General features: G+C 38.7%; 1 protein-coding gene across 1 annotated transcript in view; it reads right to left on the bottom strand.

The window, feature by feature from the left end:
• Positions 1-23,835, bottom strand: part of LOC148529242 (cadherin-related family member 4-like) — a 153,434-nt gene that overhangs the window by 52,249 nt on the left and 77,350 nt on the right. Inside the window, exons 11-17 of the mRNA XM_088468650.1 lie at positions 23,605-23,714; positions 19,918-20,063; positions 15,624-15,804; positions 13,771-13,930; positions 10,538-10,643; positions 9,972-10,187; positions 5,828-5,973 (exon numbers count right to left, since the gene is read on the bottom strand). Of these exons, the coding sequence (XP_088324776.1) occupies positions 5,828-5,973; positions 9,972-10,187; positions 10,538-10,643; positions 13,771-13,930; positions 15,624-15,804; positions 19,918-20,063; positions 23,605-23,714 (1,065 nt within the window). The remainder of the gene's footprint in view (positions 1-5,827; positions 5,974-9,971; positions 10,188-10,537; positions 10,644-13,770; positions 13,931-15,623; positions 15,805-19,917; positions 20,064-23,604; positions 23,715-23,835) is intronic.

The following is a 23,835-nucleotide window of genomic DNA, read 5'->3' as shown; positions in this document are numbered from 1 at the left end:
GAGGTTAGGGCTAGCACCACTAAGGAGGGTTAGGGTTAGGGGGAAAGGGGTAGGGATAGAGTACTTACTGTTCCTGCCCTGTCGGGATCTTCTCCCTTCGGGCTGCCTGCGTCAGGATATGAACTGGTAGCTATTCAGCCGCCTGGACTTCATACTCATTCCAAACTAATAGGGGTGTTCTACATACTCCAATGAAGTGTTAAGAATTTTTATATAGACTATTAAAAGTTATGTTTTAACAAATTATTTATGGACTGACATATATTATGCCCCTGAAAGTGAGTTATTTTCTTTTTCTTATTTGTTATACTATTTGCTGGGAAATATAAGAGGCACAGACTGTTTTGTAAAGATCAGAGTTTCTGGAATGAGCATAAAGTGAATAATGCAACTGATTGCCAACAATGAATCTTTGCAGGAAATTAAAACTTTATCACAAATAAAGGTTGAATTAATATTTATTTGCATGTTTTGAAATGAACCCTTCATAAGTGTTTTATATGACCAACATTTTATTGTTCTGGAATTTCAAGGGATTAAAATAAAATAATACATATATTGTCAAGGTGTAGTTGTTACAAGTTATTATTATTATTATTATTATTACTATTATTATTTTAGTTAGAAGGCATTATGCTGATGTGATAATAATTTTACAATAGTTAGTGGTTGATACATATGTGAACTGAATGAGCTACCATTTACATATTTAAATTACTTTAGTTTAGCTTAAACAATTATAGTGTGTGTTTTAGTAGAAATTAATAAATGGAAACAAGAAAGAATTAGAAGATGATAGGATGATAACCAATGATCAGGCATGGCATTAGCCCCACATTTAGCCCCAGGGGAGTCACATCATCATATTCTATGACTTGGTAAAAAAGGATCTATGTGATGTTAAAATGTAAAATCTTATTGTAGCCAACTTGAAAAACAGGGAAAAGGAGGCATTATAGAGAACAGGAAAAAGAAAATATAGTTTTAAAACAAGTTTATAAAGAAAGGGGGGCTAGTAATTATGGACCGGTCATCATATCTAAAGGAAGCATAAAGACTTCTTAGTGATACAGATATTCATATATCATACTGGAGAATGATCTTTTTGAGGAATATGTGGATGAGCTGAGGACATTAGTAATATATGGATAGCATAATAATCGACTAAATAAAGAAGAATATCAATATCTCATGCAATCCAGTCCCACTAACCACATCACCTTCTTCTTACCAAAAATCACAAAGCAATGATTGTACCACCAGGAAGACCAATAATAGCTGGAATTGAGTTCCTAACTTCACACTTATTGGAATATGTTGATATATTTCTAAGTAGACATGTGAAGGATCTCCAATCATATTTGAAAGCCATAACAAGTATTTTGCAAACAGAATAAAACATTAAACTGGAATTAATCCTATATATGGGCCACAAGTGATGTTCACTGTACACATGCATAGAGCATTCAAAAAGTATTAATGCATGTATGGAGTTTTTAAAGCTCGATACTTCAATAAGTTAAGGCCATAAATGTTTAATCTGTGAAATGATGTTTTATCTTGAACCATAACTATTTTAAATGTTTAAATGTTTAGGCAATTTTTACAGGCAAATATGTGGAACAGCTATGAGCATTCTCTCCAAGTTTTGCAAATTTGTTTTTGGGGTGCTGGTAGAATTAATATGTCTATGATGTTAACCCCTTTAAGGACAATATTAAACTATATAAAATATATATTGATGACATTTTTATAATATGGCAGGGGTCTGAAGAAGATTTTAAACAATTTCTTATCCATATTGCTGCAAATGACATCACGTCAAATACAATACCAAGCTCTACTGAGTTCCTGGACCTGGTACTAATGGAAGATGGAGAGAAGATATTAACAAAAAACTTCAAGCAGGTGGATATAAACAGCTATCTACACTATAAGAGTAGTCACCTAAAAAGTGAAAAAGTAATATTCCTTGTTCCCAGTTTTAAAGAATTAAAGTGCAATTGCAGTGAAAATATTGACAGAAGCATCTAATAGAACTAGATGCATAGAGAGATCAGATGTATTAAAATACTAAGAAAAAGCTGGTGATTCCATTTATTACCACATATACCCATAGTGGTCATGAAAAGATAGTTAGAAAAACATTGTCTAATCACTGGAATATATTAAAATTGGGCCCTGTTTTAAAAGATATTCTCCCACCTAAGCCACCATGGTCTTTAAGAAATCTAAAAGTCTCAAAGATGTAATAGCCCCAAGTATGCTAAAAAAGCATTAAAATTCAGCAAAATAAAAGTGGATGTAAATGTCTTGGATGCTGCAAATGTGGTCGATGTAATATCTGTGGATACCTTAACATGAAAAAAAGAACTTTCAATAACTTTGATGATTAAAAGGAACACAAGATTAAAGAGTGCATGAATTGCAACTCTACATCAGTCATTTATCTATTAGAATATACCTGTGGGATTAAATACGTGGAAAAGACTAAGAGAACCCCTGAAATTGAGAATTCAGGAGTATGTATGAAACATAAGAAATAAAGCAGAAAACCACATGGTGTCAATAAATTTTATCTCCCATCATGAATCTAATCTGGAGAAACTGACTTCCAACGCCATAGAACATGTGACTTTTGGGAGAAAGAGGAGGAGATCCTTCAGACAAATTGTCTGAGAGAAAGGTACTGGACCTTTAAATGATAAACTTTTAAGTCCTCAGGGATTTAATGATAACTATGAACTTAGTAGCACTATTTATATTAATTTTAGAATATTTTTATGCAGTTATTTTATATATATATACAGTCAGGTCCATAAATATTGGGACATTGACAGAATTTTCAGATTTTGGCCTCTATTCACCACCACAATGGCTTTGAAATGAAACAAACAAGATGTGATTTAACTGCAGACAATGTAATGCTGGTGTGCGGAAAACACTCAAAGAATGGTGCAGTAATGGCTATCACTATTAGTCCTAGTTCTGGCAAAAGGCTACATAGGCTGGACTAAAGATTGTGGAATCACATGTAAGGTTGCAAAAAAATATGTAGGGTGCTCAAAAGAGCCTCTATACCCTTTTAAGGAATAAAGTGCCAAATAACAGAGAATTTTTTTTAAAACTAATATGAATCCACATATATTTAATGGACATAAAACAAAAACTATTTAATAAAAAAAAAATTGATATATTGCACATATATAAATTTGATCCTGGCTCATGCTTATTGTATTTAAAATTTAGAAATGAACCATAATAAAGGTAATAAACATATACAGTCAGGTCCATAAATATTGGGACATTGACAGAATTTTCAGATTTTAGCCTCTAATCACCACCACAATGGTTTTGAAATGAAACAAACAATATGTGCTTTAACTACAGACTTTCAGATTTAATTTGAGGGTAATTACATCCAAATCAGGTGAACGGTGTAGGAATTACAACGATTTCTATATGTGCCTCCCACTTTTTAAGGGGCCAAAAGTAATGGGACAAACTAAACAATCCTAAATCAAACTTTCACTTTTTAATACTTTGTTGCAAATCCTTTGCAGGCAATTACAGCCTGAAGTCTAGAACACATAGACATCACCAGACGCTGGGTTTCATCCCTGGTGATGCTCTGCCAGGCCTCTACTGCAAATGTCTTCAGTTCCTGCTTGTTCTTGGGGCATTTTCCCCTTCAGTTTTGTCTTCATCAAGTGAAATGCATGTTCAATCGGATTCAGGTCATGGGATTGACTTGGCCATTGCATAACATTCCACTTTTTAGCCTTAAAAAACTCTTTGGTTGCTTTTGCAGTATGCTTCGGGACATTGTTCATCTGCACTGTGAAGCGCCGTCCAATGAGTTCTGAAGCTTTTGACTGAATATGAGCATATAATATTGCCCGAAACACTTCAGAATTAATTCTGCTGCTTTTGTCAGCAGTCACATCTTCAATAAATACAAGGGAACCAGTTCCATTGGCAGCCATACATGCCCACGCCATGACACTACCACCACCATGCTTCACTGATGAGGTGGTATGTTTTGAATCATGAGCAGTTCCTTTCCTTCTCTTCTCTTCCCATCACTCTGGTACAGGTTGATCTTTGTCTCATCTGTCCATAGGATGTTGTTCCAGAACTGTAATGGCTTTTCTAGATGTTGTTTGGCAAACTCTAATCTGGTCTTCCTGTTTGTGTGGCTCACCAATATTTTGCATCTTGTGGTGAACCCTCTATATTCACTCTTGTGAAGTCTTCTCTTGATTGTTGACTTTGACACATATACATCTACCTCTTGGAGAGTGTTCTTGATTTGGCCAACTGTTGTGAAGGGGTTTTTCTTCACCAGGGAAATAATTCTTTTGTCATCCACCACAGTTGTTTTTCGTGGTCTTCCGGGTCTTTTGGTGTTGCTGAGCTCTCCGATACGTTCTTTCTTTTTAAGAATGTTCCAAACAGTTGATTTGGCCACACCTAATGTTTTTGCTATCTCTCTGATGGGTTTGTTTTGATTTTTCAGCCTAATGATGGCTTGCTTCACTGATAGTGACAGCTCTTTGCATCTCATATTGAGAGTTGACAGCAACTCATTCCAAATGCAAATGTCACACCTAGAATCAACTCCAGACCTTTTACCTGCTTAATTGATAATGAAATAACGAGGGAATAGCCCACACCTGTCCATGAAATAGCTTTTGAGTTGATAGTCCCATTACTTTTGGCCCCTTAAAAAGTGGGAGGCACATATTGAAACTGTTGTAATTCCTACACCGTTCACCCGATTTGGATGTAATTACCCTCAAATTAAATCTGAAAGTCTGCAGTTAAAGCACATCTTGTTTGTTTCATTTCATGGTGGTGAATAGAGGCCAAAATCTGAAAATTCTGTCAATGCCCCAATATTTATGGACCTGACTGTATATGTTTAGTACCTTTATTATGGTTCAGTTCTAAATTTTAAATACAATAAGCATGAGCCAGGATCAAATTTATATATGTGTAATATATAAATTGTTTTTTTATTAAATAGTTTTTGTTTTATGTCCATTAAATATATGTGGATTCATATTAGTTTAAAAAAAAATTCTCTGTTATTTGGCACTTTATTCCTTAAAAGGGTATAGAGGCTCTTTTGAGCACCCAACATATTTTTTTGCAACCTTACATGTGATTCCACAATCTTTAGTCCAGCCTATGTAGCCTTTTGCCAGAACTAGGACTAATAGTGATAGCCATTACTGCACCATTCTTTGAGTGTTTTCCACACACCAGCATTACATTCTGGATATTATATGTTAAACAGTTAAAAAAAATTATTAAAAGGTTGTAACCTACACATTTGTACACCACAAAGTATACCTCCCGACTGTCACAATTTGTCCCATCCTCAGTAGGAATGTTAGGAGGTGCCACAAATCCATATAGCTGGTATACCCAGCATTGAATGAGTGTTTGGGAGGGGGGTATCTAAGGAGCAGCCTATGTCCCAATTGTGACAAGATCACATCTCCATCATGACATGTCCTGATTTCTGGATATGCACAAAGAATGATATATTTAGTCTATATACTATAGTTTAGTATACTACTATACTTTATACTATAAACTTGTAAAAAAATTAGATATTGTATAAAGCTGACAAAAATGTAAGGGCTTGTTGCAGAAAAGGTGAGACCCTCAACTTTTACTTTGTTATAATGAAGTTAAAAATAAACTGTGCTAACTGATCCTTAAAATGCTCAATGCAAGGCTTATAATCTTATGGAAGCATGTATTTAAATGTTTAAGCATACATTATTTTCTGTTAATATTTCAATATTATACTTACAAGGATATGTATTGTAACAACTGTATAATTGTTTAGCTGGTTCGTTGGATCTGGCTCCAAGTCATTGTTCAGGTCCATCGCTTGTACAGTTACTGTATACCTATTTTTCTCTTCAAAATCCAATATATCACGCACCTTGATAATACCTAGAATATATATATTTATTATTTTGTGAACTGTACCTGGAACAGCAAAAACTGTTAAGTTACCAGGGCTGCAACTAGGGGGGTCTAGGGGGGCACGTGTTTCGGGCACCGGATTTCAGGGAGCACCAACAGGACTGGACTGGGCGTCTGACAGTTCTGGTAAATTCAAGAAGGGCAGATACCAGATGGGCCGGCCTGGCCAGTGCCGATGAGGGGGGCTTGGGTGCCAGCAGTTGTGGATATGATGCCGCTACAGCAAGCAACCACAGCCCTTGAGAGAGACAGTGACAGCATCATTCAAATCTAGTCTCTGGAGCCTGTTGTAAGCCAATCAGAGCTTGCAGACCGGCAGCTAATCAGCAGCAGCTACCGGTCTGCAAGCTCTGATTGGCTTGCGACCAGTGCCAGAATTGAATAACGGCGGCACTGTCTCTCAAAGGCTGTGGCTGTGTGGCATGACGTAATCACGCCTGACATTCAGGGAGGAGAGAGAAACAGAGCCTCCACTTACCCCAAGGGTACTGATATCCAGCAAGGTGGCCTAGTAGGGAGGTGACTGTGGGCTTGATTTGAGTCACACGCTGCTGCACCCGCCTTAGCATTTTTTGCAGCAATTGCACCTATGACTTTTTGTTAATTATATTATCAGCCCGTTCCCTGGTGTACTAGCGTGCATCTGAGTTTTCAAGGACTGAGATGCCCACATTGAGCACCTATAGATCCTGCGATACCACTTTGTGCATCTTTAGATGCCACGTCGGTCGCACCATCGAAACTGGCACCAGCCCTATGATAGGTGCAGATTTTCAGACTGAGTATGGCCTCCAATGTGAGCGATTAAGAATCTGTGTACACAACCACTTCAGCGACATGCCTGTGACACTCCCATAATGCGGCATAAGATGGACCACTTTCATACATCTGAATAGCCACCTCCTAGTCACCACCCAGGAATGTCCAGCACAATTCCAATACATTCTGATACCATGCAGTTCAATAGTAACTGTGCTTCTGTTCGTACACACACTGTAATGCATGAGCCATAAAAGTTTTTAGGGATTTTCACACAAGCACAGTAGCAGAAAATCGCTCATGTCCATGAACACTGGCAACCACTTAGCAGGTAGGACAGCTTTAGGAGGTCCACATAAGCTTGCACAGAAGCCAGAACAGAGAGTGCCACTTCTGCACTTCCCCCTGTGCTGGGTCATGGAGGACCCCATTCTCCCCACCTCTGGGACATACACTACTCACCTGCACTCACTTGGCCAACCAGGTGAGTAATCTATGTCCTGGTGGGAGGGGAGGGGAGGTAGTCCATGACCCGGCAGAGGGGAAAATGCCAAAGCAGCACCCCTTGTGCCGGCTTCTGCCTGTGGAAACGCATCTGCATATTCAACTGCCTACCTGCCCACTCCCATTCACCCAATTTACTAACAGGTAGGACAGCTCCATATATTGTAAACATCACCACTGTAGTGCACCTGGGTCGATATATCGGTCAGGGATGATATATTTAACTAAATAAGAAAACAGATAGCAGGGAAGAGAGAAAAGAGTGGGAAATGGACCTGCGGGGGGGGGGAGAGAGAAAATAATGAAATGGCAAGGGAAGGAGAGATAGATGGGGAGAACGGGTAAAGCTAGAGATAGGAAAGGGGAGGCAGATAAGGGAGAGTGCAGGAGGAGAAACAAATATAAAGCAGTACTGGGACAAACATGGAATAAGGGAGAGGGTGGTACAGCAAAAGGGTGAATGACAGATCCATAATACTGATTATGAATGAGCAACCAACATAAACATACCATTAACTGATCTACCAAATTATTTCCCCCTGTTTAAGGAGTTTCCTTCTGTTGGAAGCCTGTCCTTGTAATCTTTTTTTTTTACTGAAACTTTACATCGTGGGTAGCTTTCCCAATATTAAAAAACAATTTTTCAATAAATCATACAATACATGATTGATAGGTGTTCATGTACAAAAAGTTGAACATAAGATATAACACAACTGCCATGTTACAGAATATAACTAATAACTAGCAAATAATAAATGCGTATGAACTGCAGTTTGTGGTGATTTAGCCTCAAATCTTACAAAGGCAATTATGTTGTGTTACAAAGAGAGATGAGTGGATTGCATAAATCCAACAGGAGGACTGACAGGTACCCAATAGAACCAATCGATATTCATTTCCTCCCAGCAAAATACAAGCTTAAAATGGAGCCAAGTGCAATTTATGGGAAAATGTTTGATCTAGGGTGATTTGGCCATTTTAGATTAAATTAGATCGCATGTGTAATAAACTTAATGTTTGTGTTTGCAGTATGTGGGATACCAGATGTTTTGGATGTATATATAAAGCCCTCCCTTGTGATCTCACTTGCCATTTCAGATCAGACAGTATGTATAAAGGTTAGGTAGGTGGTGGCTGAAGAAACTAAGCATTTTTTCCTGTCCAAATACATGTGTTATACTACCAAAGGTATTGTCTGTGTCAGTATCTGCTTAGTGGCAGCATATGTACAAAGGCAGCATTTTCAATTCTGCTGTATATTACACAGCAGTCCACCTCCAAAAAACAAGTATTATTATATCAAGGTTATTGAAGGTTATTGGCTGTGCAGTCAATATATGATCAGTGACAGAATTTGCACAAAGAAAGCAAAATTTTTTTATTATTTAATAAACTGAAATGTGCCCACATGTTTCTTAGGTGTTGTATATATTATTAAACTGCCACATATATGCGCTACTGCTCTATCACTATATTTTGGTCAGCCAGTGCACTGCAGCCGTTGGCCAGTTGTGAGGTGGTAATTGGAAAATTGATTTTAAATGACTTCTAATTATTTAAATGTTATACATTATAGATGTGCGTGGTCCCCCGTGTATTGGTTTTTTCTTTGGATCTGGATTCATCTCCGTGTTTTGGTTTTGCAAAACCACTCTCAAGTGTTTTGGTTTTGGATTCAGATAAAATTTGTTAAAAATAGTATTAAATGTCCGTATCCAAAACCTGAGTTCCGAACTAGCAACAGATTCAAAGCGGGACACAAAAGTGAATCCGAACCTTGAAGCGATTCTACTTAGAACCCCTAAGTTCAGGTGTTTTTGGATTTCAGAAATCCGGACCTGCACATCTCTTTTATAAATACAATGTGTTCCACTCGTAGAAGGCCTGGAGCTACCACCCACTAGAGACACAATATACAAACAAGATGGTTGAAGCTATGGGTGTACTGACATTGATAGACATGTGTGTAAATGCAACACAGCTCTGGCAATTCTTGCCAGGTTGGGTACGGCAATGCCAGCACTCGGGATGCCTGCGTTCAGAATCCAAACACCGGCATCCTCACACGGTTAGAACATCGACACTTGTTGGTCAGTATCCTAACCCTCCCCCTCTCCCTACCCTAACCCTCCCTCCCTGGTGCCTTAACCTAACCACCCTTAACCTAATCATCCCCCTTAGTGTCTAACCCTCCCCCTAGTGCCTAACCCTAACACTCCCCTTAACCACAGTACTTACCGTCGGGATGCCAGTGGTTGGGATGCCGGTGCTGGGATTGTGAAAGGTGTTGAGATTCCGGCGCCGGCATCCTGACTGGTGAGATATTGACTGGATCCCTTCTCGCCTGCTTGCCGCCAACTTGAGATGTCACATTCCCCACACTCTTATAAGCTTAGTTCTGAGTTTGGGGCCTCCTATGAGTGAAACACCTTGTACCAATGTCACAAATTTTAAGAATATCCAGATCCAAATCAAAACATTTCAGTGTGGTTTGCCAATATCAAAACACAAAAATGGATTTAGAACCAAAACCAAATCACGGGGGTCTGTCCACATCTCTAGTTTTATTTAAATTTAGCTTCCATACAGTAATTTCCATCTGTAGTTGTTCTGGTGTACTAAATATAGGTGTAATTAATGTTATAAACACTGAATAATAGCTTTGTAATTGATAAACGAATGTTGGTAGGTAATTGTATCACCTGTGTTCGGCTCTATGTAGAACTTTGGTGGATTACCATAATCACCACCAACAATAGTGAACTTGATGTTATTGAATGGCCAGTCAGCATCTGTAAAGGTGACTTTTCCAACCAGCGAATCCATAGGACTGTTTTCAGCTACATGAAACATATTTGGCAATGGGTCTGGTTTGAATTCGTTCACACGTGTCACTCTTACGATAACAGTGACTGTACCTATAAACATAGAGATGATATATTATTTTAAAAATAATGAATTACTGTTTAATGAACAATAATTGTATTAGATAAGCTAATGCATGTTTGTTACGAGTTTTTGTAAAACTAATGGCTCAAGCAATTCAGTAATCATTAGCACATCTGTTTCAGTTGTACAAGGGCATGTAAGAAATATCTATTAACATATCCTAAATGTTAGTTTTGTTTTCCTTCACTGTACATTACAGAACAGGCTAAATCAATTTTACAAAGGTGTAACCACATGTTTGCATTGTATCATTCTTATACATTCTCACTGAAGTATAGAATAGTTTGTTGGCACATGTACTGTAATAGCAAAGTCTTACTTGATAGGGAAGGTGTCCCTGAGTCACAGACTTCAATGAGCAGTATATGCCTGAACTGCATCCCAGCAAATTCCACATCATCATATTCTAAACCTTCAGGTCCAGTCTGCTTAGAATAAAAATGTAGAATAATAAGCCAAGTTATTGGAAAACTGTTTTCTCATTTTTGAGTTTTAAATTAATATAAAGGCTGATACACTAATGACAGATTGCAGCGTTCCTGCGATCCTGAGATTCTGGGTTGCAGTATCGGTGAAATCCAACATGTTGGATTTCACTGATTTGCTGATCACAATCAATATATGATTGTGATTTTGCAAATCGGTGAAATTTAACATGGAGAATGTCACCAATCCTACGATGGATCGCGGAAAATCAATGGCCGCCAGCCGGCATTTCCGACCGGTGGATTGGCGCTTCCGATTCCATGGTAGGATCATGAGACCTGCCGGTAGGTGTATGGGGGCCTTAAGTTTAATTAATGATGTGATATTTTTGAAATATATTTTGTACTACTTGCTGTAAGCTTACTAGTCTGACATAGCATAGCATACTAGTCTGACATAGCAGTTAATTTACAAAGCAAAAACTGATTGCTACATAGTGCGAAAGCAGCTTTGAACATGCTATGTGACTGTTGTGCAAGACAGATGGGTTTTTTAGAACAATATAGCAGCATTTTCAGAGAAGTGGCAGTTTTAACAGGAAGACAGGAGTTGGACACAGTTTACTAGAAAAGTAAAGTGGGCCTCACCGTGCCCCTCATTTTGTACTGAAGTGCAGAACTTAAGTTTCATTTTGTGGATCAAGACAGTTAACAAGAGAAGAAAGGGCAGAGGGGGGACAGTTAGAGAGGCGTCACATGTCATATGTAGGAGAACATGGCCAATTCCACTGTAATCATTCTTAAGGTCTCGTCCTCTACTTTTAATGGGACCTGTTTTGTGCCTCCAGAATGTATTTCAGTGGAGAAGCCCACATTCATTAAACATTCAGGCACACTTCAAGCAATATGATAAAAGCAAGGCTCTATTATACAAAAATACCATCTCTAATAAAGACAATCACTATCCCCCCTCATTATCATGATCAATTTAACAATAATACTAAATTGAGCAGTATTTTGTATAAAAAGGGAAAGATTTATTATGCAGAAAGGGGTGGTATTAAATGCTTAGGAAATTGTATTTGGATATAACATTCTCACTTGAGTACAAAGAAACATATGGGGATTCTTCTGCCTCTCTGCACACCTAGATACATCTCTTGGTAGTGGAGGCATCTCCTGGGAGCAGAGGGTAGGAGCTTTGTAGTGAGCATCAGGTGTGGTTCAATAGTGTAATGCAGCACTACACAAGGTAACTCTAATGCATATTATATTATTAGTCCTTATATAGCACCAATATATTATAAGTAGCTTTGTACATTCGCGTAGACCTTAGTGGAGTTTGCGATCCAGTTTCCATACCATATGCACACAAACCCAAATATACACATGTAAGCACAATAAGACCAATTCAGATATAAGACAATTTATGTTCTAGTATGTTTGTTTGAACCATGGTAGGATATCAAAGCACATATTGAAAACACATAAAACTGTATGCAGATAGCACATGGACGGATTGATTTTGCCTTTATAAAACTAAACTTGAAAATGCAATTAAAAAAATTTGTCGACCATTTTTGTGTCGAACATTTTCAAGTAAACCTTTTGACCCTGTCGACCATTTGTACTGGTCGACCTTCTTACATGTTGACATTTAGTGCGTAGACTTTTTGTTCCTGTCGACCTATTGTCCCAGGCGATCTCTTGACTGTCTAACATCTGGTGTCTATCTAGACATTGTCGACCTTTTCACTGTCTATCTATAGTCCAGAACCCGAGCTGCCTGTCCAGCTGTGATTATCATGGAGCCACTGCTACTGCTAGGGAGTCCTTGCGGGTGGTGGATTTTACTGGGGGGGGGGGCTGCAGTCCTGCAGACACTAGATAAAATCCGCCACTGGTCTCATAAGGTTGTATAGAACTTGTCAGTTATATAAGTCAGTATTAATTACAGGTTGACATCATAAATATCCTATGGCATATTGTGAAGCAACTGTTCCCATTATAGCACTGACAATAAACACATAAGATCATACTATTTAATATAGTTTTTTTCTCTAATGGTAAACGAATTACACCTAAAGCCCTATTGCTTTCTTGTGAAGGGATAGATGATATGATATTAGATTGATAGCTTTTTTAAGATGACACATTGGTTTGGAGCCATGAGTTTGATTCAGACATTGGCAATATGTTGGTGTACAGTAGTTTCTATGCTCTACACATCTGCAAGGATTTCCTATGGGTACTTTACTTTCTTCCCACAATCTAAAACATACTGGTAGGTAAACTGGCTTTTGACAAAATTGGCCATAGTGTCTCTGTGTGATTGTGTGGTTTTGAATTAAGGGCCTGATTCAGAGCCGGACGCAATTAGCGCTCGCTCGTCCAGAAAATAGGGGTGGCTATTCAAATGAACCGTTCGCTCTTTGCGGTCTGTTCACGCCTCTAGGTCTGAACGAGCGAACAAAACTTGCGGTCGTTTTTTGGATAAACACGCCCCCTGGCCGCTCGCATCCTACGTCATGTCCGCTATTTATTAGATTAATCGAGTACATCGACCAGCGTATGAACTGCTCGCTATTCTTGTGGTTGGTTTTTGCTACCACAATCTTGCAAGCAGTTCTGGCTATAAAATAACCCAGTGACGTGGTCAATGACGCTGCTGTTTTAATTATGCACCCCCATAAAACGCCCGTTTTGACCTTTAAGCACGCCTGCGTTCAGATCTCCACTCCCCGTTTTCAAGCACCTTCCCCTGTTACCACCCACATACGCCTCATTCTGTCACTCAAATTATCAGGCATTCGCTATTTTGCGAGCACATGAATTTCGACCGCACTGACTGGCATGCGCAGTTGGGCAAACATCGCTCGGAGCGAACGAGCGGCCGCTTACGAGCGGCTCTGAATCAGGCCCTAAGACTTTAAGCTGTACTGGGAAAGAATATATAATTAAGATGAATTAACACCAACCACACAATCACAATTTGACTACAACCCAAAAGATCTATTAAAAATGAATGAATCATATTTCTGATTTGTAGTTACTTGTGTTACATTTATCAGCTGCATTAATGTGTATAAGACATTGACAGTATGAACACAGTAAATACCATACTCACAGTAATTATATTGTCGGTGAGTTTAAATTTATTTGCTGAAAAGTCATCAAGAGGATTCATCCTATATTGCAAAACATTATTTGTTTTGTCTATATCTTTATCCACACAATTGATTTGTAGCAATTGGATGTTAATGGGTGTTGTTTCAGCAACTTGAATCCTAAAGGGAAATTACATATTACAGTGATAAAGTATGTTCATCATACAGTACAATACACAAGTAATTTGAAAATACAGTATAAAGGAGGCTAGGCAAGTTTTTTTGAGTGCCTAATTTGCTACAAGGAGTCACAACATTATGGGGTAAATTTAATAAAGTGAGATTTTTTAGAACCAAACAGATTCTACTTAAGACTAGCACCTTTTAGAAGTTGATAGCTAGAATCTGATTGGTTGCTATGGACAAAACTCTCACTTTAGTAAATATACCCCTATGAGTCTGTTGTGACATGCAAGATGCTTTTTTACCCTAACTGATATCTGTCTTTTAGTAAAAACTGGGCTATCTATTACCATTCTGCTCAGACTCACATCACTTAAAGGAGCACTAAATGAGAAAAGAGTAATGTTTACTTTTAGAATAACAGGGGTTAGAAAGTTACTGGTATTATATTACACTTCGATAAGGGTATTATTTTAAATAAACACTGCAGAGGTGATTCACAGTTGAATGCAAATCAGCCATAATTGCACCCTTATTTTGTGCACAGAACTAAATGCAGATATCTGTCAGTATGCTGAGACTGCCCCTATCCATGCAATTGGTTTCATAGCCGTCATTATTATCAGTGCACACTTACACCAGCCCTATCCTTGGTGCAAGAGAACCATATGAAAACCGGCATATTTAAGTGCACACACAATTCTGCATAGATCACAGTTTTGTCAATAAGCCTTTACACACCCTTGCTAAATTTAGCCTAGAAATGAACACCCCATTAACATCAAGTTTTGTTCCTTGCTTCAGGTGCATATACTGTATTTCACATCATCTGTACTATTTATGTGTGCTCAGCTCTGGATCATTCCCAGTGTGAAAACAAGCTTTAGGGCTTTTATGTGTTAAACCTGCTCATGTAAAGATGGCTTGCAAAGTGAACATCAGTTAGATGTGGTTGATTTAAAGAAATTTCCTTGCTCACTGTCTCTCCACTCTGTGTCACCCGGTCTGTCTGCCCCTCCTTAAGAATGTAAGCTTTCACGAGCAGGGCCCTCTTCCCGCATATGCTTTTCCTTCCCTTGCTTCTACCACCAAATTCTTCCCACTGCCTACAACAGTACCCGACCTTTGGGTTCTGCAACCCTGCTGTCTATAAACAATGTCCATGTTCTGTAATGTTCTGTAATGTATGTCACTTTCCTCCCTGTGTTTTGTACATTGTAAGGTGCTGCGGACCCTTTGTAGTGCCATATAAATGAAGGATAATAATAATACCCAAATTGCTGGCTGACTACTATTGGACTCCTATGTGAGACATTCCTAAGTACAGCAGTAAAATCAGAATAAGCTACTTTTTAAACTAAAAATGTGTCTTTTTGATCAAATTGTAAGAAGCATAAATATAAGGGTTTTAAAAAAAATTACATGTTACTTAAGAACCTTACTCGATAGAGAAATTTCACAAACATATTTGAATTCAGCACAAAAATACTATTAGTCTCTTCATCCTTGAGATACAAAATAATCCATTATGGGACAATCTGCTGCCCCCATATGACGCTATCTGTTATGTCAGATGTGCGGCTAAGTAAAATGAATGGCAGCCATTGACAAGGTTGTGGTTTACAATATATAACTAACTAGATGTTCAAAGGTAGCTTTAATTTTCCATAAACAATCGTACTCTACTTACATGTTTGGATAGCCTTCACATAGTGGATAGTTATCATTAACATCAGTTAGTCTCACTATTATTTCTGCTACTGTAGTATGGACTCTGTCATTATCGAATGCACGGACAACTAATCGCTGTTCATAAACAACATGAGGGTCTTCATAGTCCATGGGGTAAGCAACTTTTATTTCGCCAGAATCTGTCATCATATAGGTTTACAATTAATTTTCTGCAACATACAGTATACTTAAGTGTTAAATTATATTAATAAATAAGAAAACTACGTCACATAAATATAGCAATTAATGTTATCCTGGGGCTATCTAAAAAAGAGCAAACATTCTGTAAATGAGTTTTCCAAAGTTTTTGGTGCAAACTAAACAAAAATCTAAATTTAGTACTAGGATGATTATTTTGCACCTATTAGTTTGTATAGTGCCCGCTGTATTTCCTTTCATATGATATTTGTTTTAATGAATTGTGTGAATAACATTTAGTTATGTATGTGTTGTTTTGTCTCAAGTGCATGAATATACTGTACTGAAGCTACTGTATACTGTAGGTATGTAATGTATATACCACTCTTGACAGTGGCAAATGCAGCATTTTGAAAGGGGGGTTTCCAAATTCTTGGTTACCTAACCAATGAAAAGACATCTAGCCACAAAATAATAGATAGACAGACAGACAGATAGAAACAGCTTACACAGGATTTAGGACCACTACAGTAAAATATACCACTCAGCCTATGATGGGGTACACACACACACACACACACTGACTGACACACACACACACACACACACTGACTGACACAGACACACACACACACCCTATCACTAAAAAACATGAATGCAGCAGGCAAATAAATACAGCCAGCATGATTTATTAAAGACCCCCCAGTAGTAGTCCCCCTTATGCAGTGGCCCTAGTAGTGCCCCCAGTAGCAGTCCCCCCTATGCAGTACCCCCAGCAGTGCCCCTTATATAGTGCCCCCAGTAGTAGTCCCTTTGGAGTGCCCCCAGTAGTGCTCCTTATATATTGCCCCCAGTAGTAGTCCCCCCATTGCAGTGCCCCTTATATAGTTCCCCCAATAGTAGTCCCCCCAGTAGTGCCACTTATATAGTGTCACAAGTAGTAGTCCCCCTATTCAGTGCCCCCAGTAGCAGCCACCCTCTCTATACAGTGCCCCCAGTAGTGGTCCCCCCTATACAGTGCCCCCAGTAGCGCCCCCCCATAAAGTGCCCCTAGTAGCAGCCACCCCCAAATATACAGTGTCCCCAGTAGCGCCAGTAGCGCCAGTAGTACCAGTGTCAGTGCCCATGCCCCTTACACACACACACACAGAAAAAAGACCCACAAATACCTGGCTGCTCCTCCGGGCCCGCTCTGCACTATGGTAGAGACGTCATGACATCTCTCCCATCACCCACTGCAACGGGAGCCTGAAGGTGGAGCTCATGAGTGAGCTCCAGCCGGCACCCTCTGTGGATGCAGCAGCCAATGAGAGTCTGTCTGTCTGTCATTGGCTTCTAAAATAAACACACTTCCGTCAGGTAGTATGAGCATACTACACGATGTCGGCGGCGTGGTGTTTGTGTAGTGTGGACCACACTCACTTGCAGTCTGCACCACACTTAGTGATCGGCATGCAGGAGGGGTTTCTGGGTACTCAGAAACCCCCCTCCGTGCGCCTGCTTGGGTGTGCGGTAATGCTCTAAAATACACCCCCAAATATAGAGTGTATACAGTATACAGTGTCATTCAGCTAAGGCGTGCGTATATAAATGCGTGACTATGCACCCTAGGGTGGTATATCTACTGTATCTTATAAAATGGCCCCTAAGTGGAGATGATGGAGAGTGAAACAGATACAGGATAGGAGGAAACAAAAAGTTCAGAACATTTATCTGGATAACAGTATCATTGAATAAAATAGTTTAAAAGTCAGAATAGACTAATGACCACTGTCACATTAAGAGTGGTTCGTTTTGAAAAGAAAACATGTTGTAAAGTGAATTGCACTGGCAGGAAGTGCTTAATGCTTATTCAGGGCCAATGCTATCATGTTTACTGCTTGCTGTGCTGGATTCTGAAGTAACTGCTCAGGTAAGTCCTGTTCACTTCATTGGTGAGGACTGATGTCAGGTCATTTAAATTTTGCTGTCAGAAATGTGTATGTCTGTCAGTGAGGAAATGATTTGTATTCCTATCAGAGTGAGGCATTGATGCGCTGCTTTTCTGTGAGCAGTGTCTCTGTGAGATGTATTATTGTTACTGATGGAGTGATACAGCTGTGACTTTGTGATGAGGTTTTGAATTGATAACAGTGGGAAATAGATCAGGCTTGAGGTGTGTGGTTGTCGCAACATATGCCCAGCATTTGTCACAGCCATAGATGTAGCACGTAATACAGCTCCATACACCTCATTTTTTGGGAATGCAATGATTCTGCTGGCTGATGGGATGCCGGCCATCTATATACTGTACCGATGCCGGAATCCCGCCACCCGGCATAATGCCGACGCTGACATCCCGAATGAGATCAGGAAACTGGCGTCGGCATCCCGTACTTCCTGAATCCCGAACGTCCATGGCAGAGTAAGTATTCTCATGTCCCCGGGGAAGGGGGAATTAGGTTTAGGCAACCTATGGGGAAATTAGGGTTAGGCAACCCCCCGAGAGTGTTAGGCTGCAGAAAGGGGGGGAGGTTAGGCACCACTGGGGGGGGGGAATTAGGGTTATGCACACTTCCCTGGGAGACTTAGATTTAGGGTGCCAGGAGGGGGGGTTAGGCACCCCCCCTGGGGAGCCTAGGGTTAGGCACCACTATGGGAGGGTTATGGTTAGGGGGGGGAGAGGGGAGGGTTAGGGTATTTACCTTCCCTCATCGGGATCTCCTCCTGTCAGGCTTCCGCGGAATTTGAATACCATTCCCACATTTTGGTAACATTACAGAATGCCCATTAGACAGCATAGGCCAATGTCAACATATCCAGCATAATACAGTCCCATTACCAGCATATGAAACAGTTCTGTAATAAATATCCCCACCAAGTCTGCTTAATATAGTCCCAGTATATCTGCAGAGCATAGACCCATAACATCTGTGCAGTTTACAGATGCTTGTTTGCTATATTATCTTGGATCACAATTGCATTGTGCCTTTTTTGCATATACTTTTATCCCATTTTTCACTCTCCATAATCAGTTGCTGATTGTTCAAGTGAAATCAATCCATTGGAGTTCAGTGAACTATGATTGATTGTGAGGTTCACTGGAAGAAAAGCAAGTCAAACAAAAGCAATTACATTGTTGCAGTTAAATATGGTGTTGATTGGTGACACTGCTGATAACCATGAACACAAATGTTGTTGAGTTAACAATGCAAGGGGATTGGCCCTGTCAGTACCTTACACCTTCCACTAAAGACGGTGACAGAAGCCTTCATGTGTTTCACTCGCTATTGGCCCCAAAGTTTTTCTTAGAACTTTAAAGTAATTGACATAATTTTGTGAAATTTGACACAGCCCCACCTTGTGTCTATGTGTTTTACATGCTGATAAGAACCGGTATATGGCTGAAAAATGCATATTTATTGTCCAGATGTGCTAGGAAACTGAGTTGATAAAGGTTTATATTGGCACATAACACACAGACACGATGAATGTGGATGCCTCTTTACACAACACCACTGTCAGAATCAGGAATACCTACTGACTGACAGTGGTGGCTCCAGAGGTGGGGCAGCAGCGCAGTCCAAAATTCAAATAGGGGAACCACACCAACTGCCATCCTCACTGGCATCCTCACTGGCAGTTGGTGTGGCTCTCCTATTTGAATTTTTAGATTGTGCTGCTGACTAGGGTGGGGAACAGCTGGCCTTCATTTCGCGCATTCATTAACAGTCAACCTGGATGCTAATGGCAATCACTTTTAACACTTGTTATGATTGTCTCATGTATCCCATAGACCAGTGGTTCTCAAACTCGGTCCTCGGGACCCCACACAGTTCACATTTTCCAGGTTACCCAGTAGGTGCACAGGTGTAGTCTTTACTCACTGACACATTTTAAAAGATCTACAGGTGGAGCTAATTATTTCACTTGTGATTCTGTTAGGAGACCTGGAAAACATGCACTGTTTGGGGTCCTGAGGACTGAGTTTGAGAACCTGTACCATAGACCAAGATATGCCTGTGTCACATTTCATTAAACTACGTCAATTACTTTAAAAGTTATAAGAACAACTTTGGGGCCAATTTGCTAGTGAAACACCCTGTATTATATTATACTGTTATTACTTCACTTGCCTTCATCTATGAATAATCCAGGGTAAGTTGTAAAGAATTCATAGTGCACACTGTCTCCAACATCTCGGTCGGTTGCCTTTACTTTCTGAATAACTGTTCCAGTGGGAAGATTTTCAAGAAATTCAATAGGCTTACTGGGTAAGTCTCTATAAAAAAAAATATATATATATATTTCAACAGAAAAACACTGATGCACCCAACGCAAAAGGCCTTAATTTTCCACTGGTGTGCTTGTCTTCCCAGTGCACATCAAGGAGTCTCGGGAAACAAGAAGGATACCTATGTGTACTGAGAGAGATGATAAAATATCTATACACATACTGTTCAAAAGTGTAATATGTATATTTACTATCCATCTGTTTGTCAAAGCTTTTATTAGGAGTATTCCTTGCCCTCCACATGGCAAGGAACACTTCTAAAAATACACCAACTCCAACCATTTACCTTATTTCAATTATTCCAGCCTGTAACAGGAAATCTCATTTCAAACTGCTATATAAAAGAAGGCACATGCATTTACTCCATACATATTCACTCTGCCCAACTCCTCTCCTCTGTCTGTACAAACATCTACTTCTCTGTAAACCTGATCACTTTCCTTCGTAAAGCCATCTGCTCCTATGAAAATCTTGTGCAATATGAAGTTCACCAAAAATAAACAAGGCCTAAAATAGTTGGCAGCTCAGCCAAAATTGTGCCAGTATTTTTCTCGTCTTTGGGAGTGAAAGTTTTAATTTCTGTGAGCCTGGTTTCCCGTGTCAGCTTTTGTTCAGTGCTGAAATCATAATGGAAATCTTAATTTTATAGCGGTTATCACAAGCACCATGTGTGTGGGTGTGCGCTCTGCTGAGAGGTTCCAATGGAAACACCATACTAAGTCCCCCATTTAATAACGAGTTTTATCACCAAAACGAGTGATAAATGTCACTGTGTGTGATAAATGGTGCTCCAGCCAATCAGCTCCCAACTGTCATTTTTCTAACTGTTGACAGTTGGGAGTTGATTGGCTGGAGCACAATTATCATACACAGTGACATTTATCACTCGTTTTGGTGATAAAACTCGTTAATAAATGCGGCCCTAAATACAAATTGTACTGCAGCGTTAAATCACTAATTTACAGATTTCTAGCACTGCACCAGTTTCTGCTGGGCACTTGTTTCCATATGAACCCCTGAGAAACAGTAAAATTGTAAGTTACTTTTATCTTGATTCAGCCAATAAATACACTTTGATTTGTATATACTGTGAGTGGTGTCTCATAAATCAACAACTTTAGTCACACTGAACATTAAATTCAGTTTCTATTGAAAATTAAGTTTCAATCTTCAACATTTTGCACAAGTTAAGGCGACATTCTATTTGATGACTATTGTATAGCTAGCATTGCAAAATTAAATAATTTTAAAATACAGGAGAGATTATATATGAAAGCTTCGTCCCCCAGACACCCTACTGGGACTTCATCAATGCAACCTATTGGGGAATTTAGACCACTAAACACTCTTTGGCAGTTTCTTTTATCGACTTATTTTAGGCCATGCAAATAAATGAGTATATCTACATGCAATTTTCCCTTATATTAGGCCATGCAAATAAATTAGTACATCTACATGCAATTTTCCCTTATATTAGGCCATGCAAATAAATTAGTACATCTACATGCAATTTTCCCTTATATTAGGCCATGCAAATAAATTAGTACATCTACATGCAATTTTCCCTTATATTAGGCCATGCAAATAAATTAGTACATCTACATGCAATTTTCCCTTATATTAGGCCATGCAAATAAATGAGTATATCTACATGCAATTTTCCCTTATATTAGGCCATGCAAATAAATTAGTACATCTACATGCAATTTTCCCTTATATTAGGCCATGCAAATAAATTAGTACATCTACATGCAATTTTCCCTTATATTAGGCCATGCAAATAAATTAGTACATCTACATGCAATTTTCCCTTATATTAGGCCATGCAAATAAATTAGTACATCTACATGCAATTTTCCCTTATATTAGGCCATGCAAATAAATTAGTACATCTACATGCAATTTTCCCTTATATTAGGCCATGCAAATAAATTAGTATATCTACATGCAATTTTCCCTTATATTAGGCCATGCAAATAAATGTTAGTATATCAACATGTAATTTATGTAAATAACTTAAGTGTTTAGGTGCTTTTAAAAACATCTGTCAAATAGAAGTGTCAATTTGGATACTAACCTGCCGCATATGATTTTTTTTTTATACATTACTAGACATTCAATTAAATCTGAATTTTTTTTGCCACCATTATTACTGTAAAACTCTATTTTCATTTACTCTTTTTAGAGCTCATAAAAGAGTATATTTATCAAAGGAGATACAGTAAGCTCTTTTTCAGGTGAGAACTCCCACGGTTTCTCCCTACTTCACTAGCCCGCTGGCTGATGATAACTATCAGCGGAGACGTTTCATTAGCTGATCCCTAACAGTATTGCTATATCAGGATGACAATAGCAGAGGAACCTTAACAGAAAAACTGTTTTTAAATAAAGTTTTCCCTCTTAGAAACATATTAAAATAATGATTTTTTTGTACTTTTTTTAATCAATTTTCTATTTTTTTCTTTTATAAAACTCCAAAAGCTGTCCAAGCAAAGTTATTTAATACATTGCTGTGATAACTTATTTTCCTATCATAATTATGAGCAGCTTTATCACTGCATATTTATAAATAAACCCTATAGTGACATAAGATATTGCACATAGACATAAAAAATGCATACATCTGCGTCACTGTATACATTTTTGCATATTAATGACTTACATTCCCATACACATGAAGGGACGGCAAAGGGCAGACTAGCTAGGGTAAGTGTAAGCTGACTACAGTAAGGGCATGTTTACATAATTGCAGCAGAAATAGACATGGACGCATCCCAAGATACCTCTTTTAGGAGGCTTAGCTCTTGCAGCTACTGGAGGGCTGGTGCAATGTTAGGAATGATGATTACAACTATCAGCAGCACTTTCTAGTAGCTACTGAATATCTGATTGCCTACCGACCCTCTTCCAGCCAGTAGCAGAACCAGGTGGGGAGGGGGGGTGATGTTTGTATTTATTTACTTAAATCAATATTATTGAAAATGCAAATTTTGATTTTGTATTTATTAATAACCACCAAATCACTGTTCTTTGTTATAAGACTTGTGTATAGGACTTTTCATTACATCATTATACTGTGTCCAAATAAGGCAATGCAACCTAACCTCTGTTAAGCGACATCTCTACATTATTGTGGGATATAAATATAGTATACCTACCTGTACGACTTACATACAGTATGCCTGGAAAAATACAACTGTTTTTGAGCAGGGTGCATCTTGAGTCTCTGATTCAACATACACTGTCCATGGAAATATTCCTTTTTTTAGTGCATCTTATGTTCTGGCTACATAAACATCCAACACTGAATACACCCATAAATGTGTAAATATATTCCTTATCCCATCAGAAAGCATTTTCTATAAATATACACTCTGTAGTAGGGCATCTTAAGTCAGTTCTGAGTAACGGGATACGTGTGTTTATAATAATATGCCAGTATCAACAAAGCATTTTTCTTAGATAATACACAAAAATTACAATCCATCCCCCAGTACGACATCACATAATAGAGAAATGTTTTTCTTACAAATAAATAGGATGTTCATCATTTTCATTTTGCAGACTGATTGTGATTAATCCTGTGCAGGACATTGGGTTACTCTTCACGTTACTCACCATGATCGAGAGCACACATTTCTAGAAGTACAAAAAAATTACTTGCCTTTTTCTTTTATCATTTTATATATGAATTATTTTTTCTTATGCTACTAACATAGGATAAATGGGATCCTGGCACCCTAATGTGTTAAGTTCCAGG

This window comes from Taudactylus pleione, unplaced genomic scaffold, assembly GCF_031769625.1.
Source record: "Taudactylus pleione unplaced genomic scaffold, aTauple2 ptg000086l, whole genome shotgun sequence".
Taxonomy (NCBI): domain Eukaryota; kingdom Metazoa; phylum Chordata; class Amphibia; order Anura; family Myobatrachidae; genus Taudactylus; species Taudactylus pleione.
Note: the sequence above shows the minus strand (reverse complement) of the source record. Positions and strands in the feature narration are given on the sequence as shown.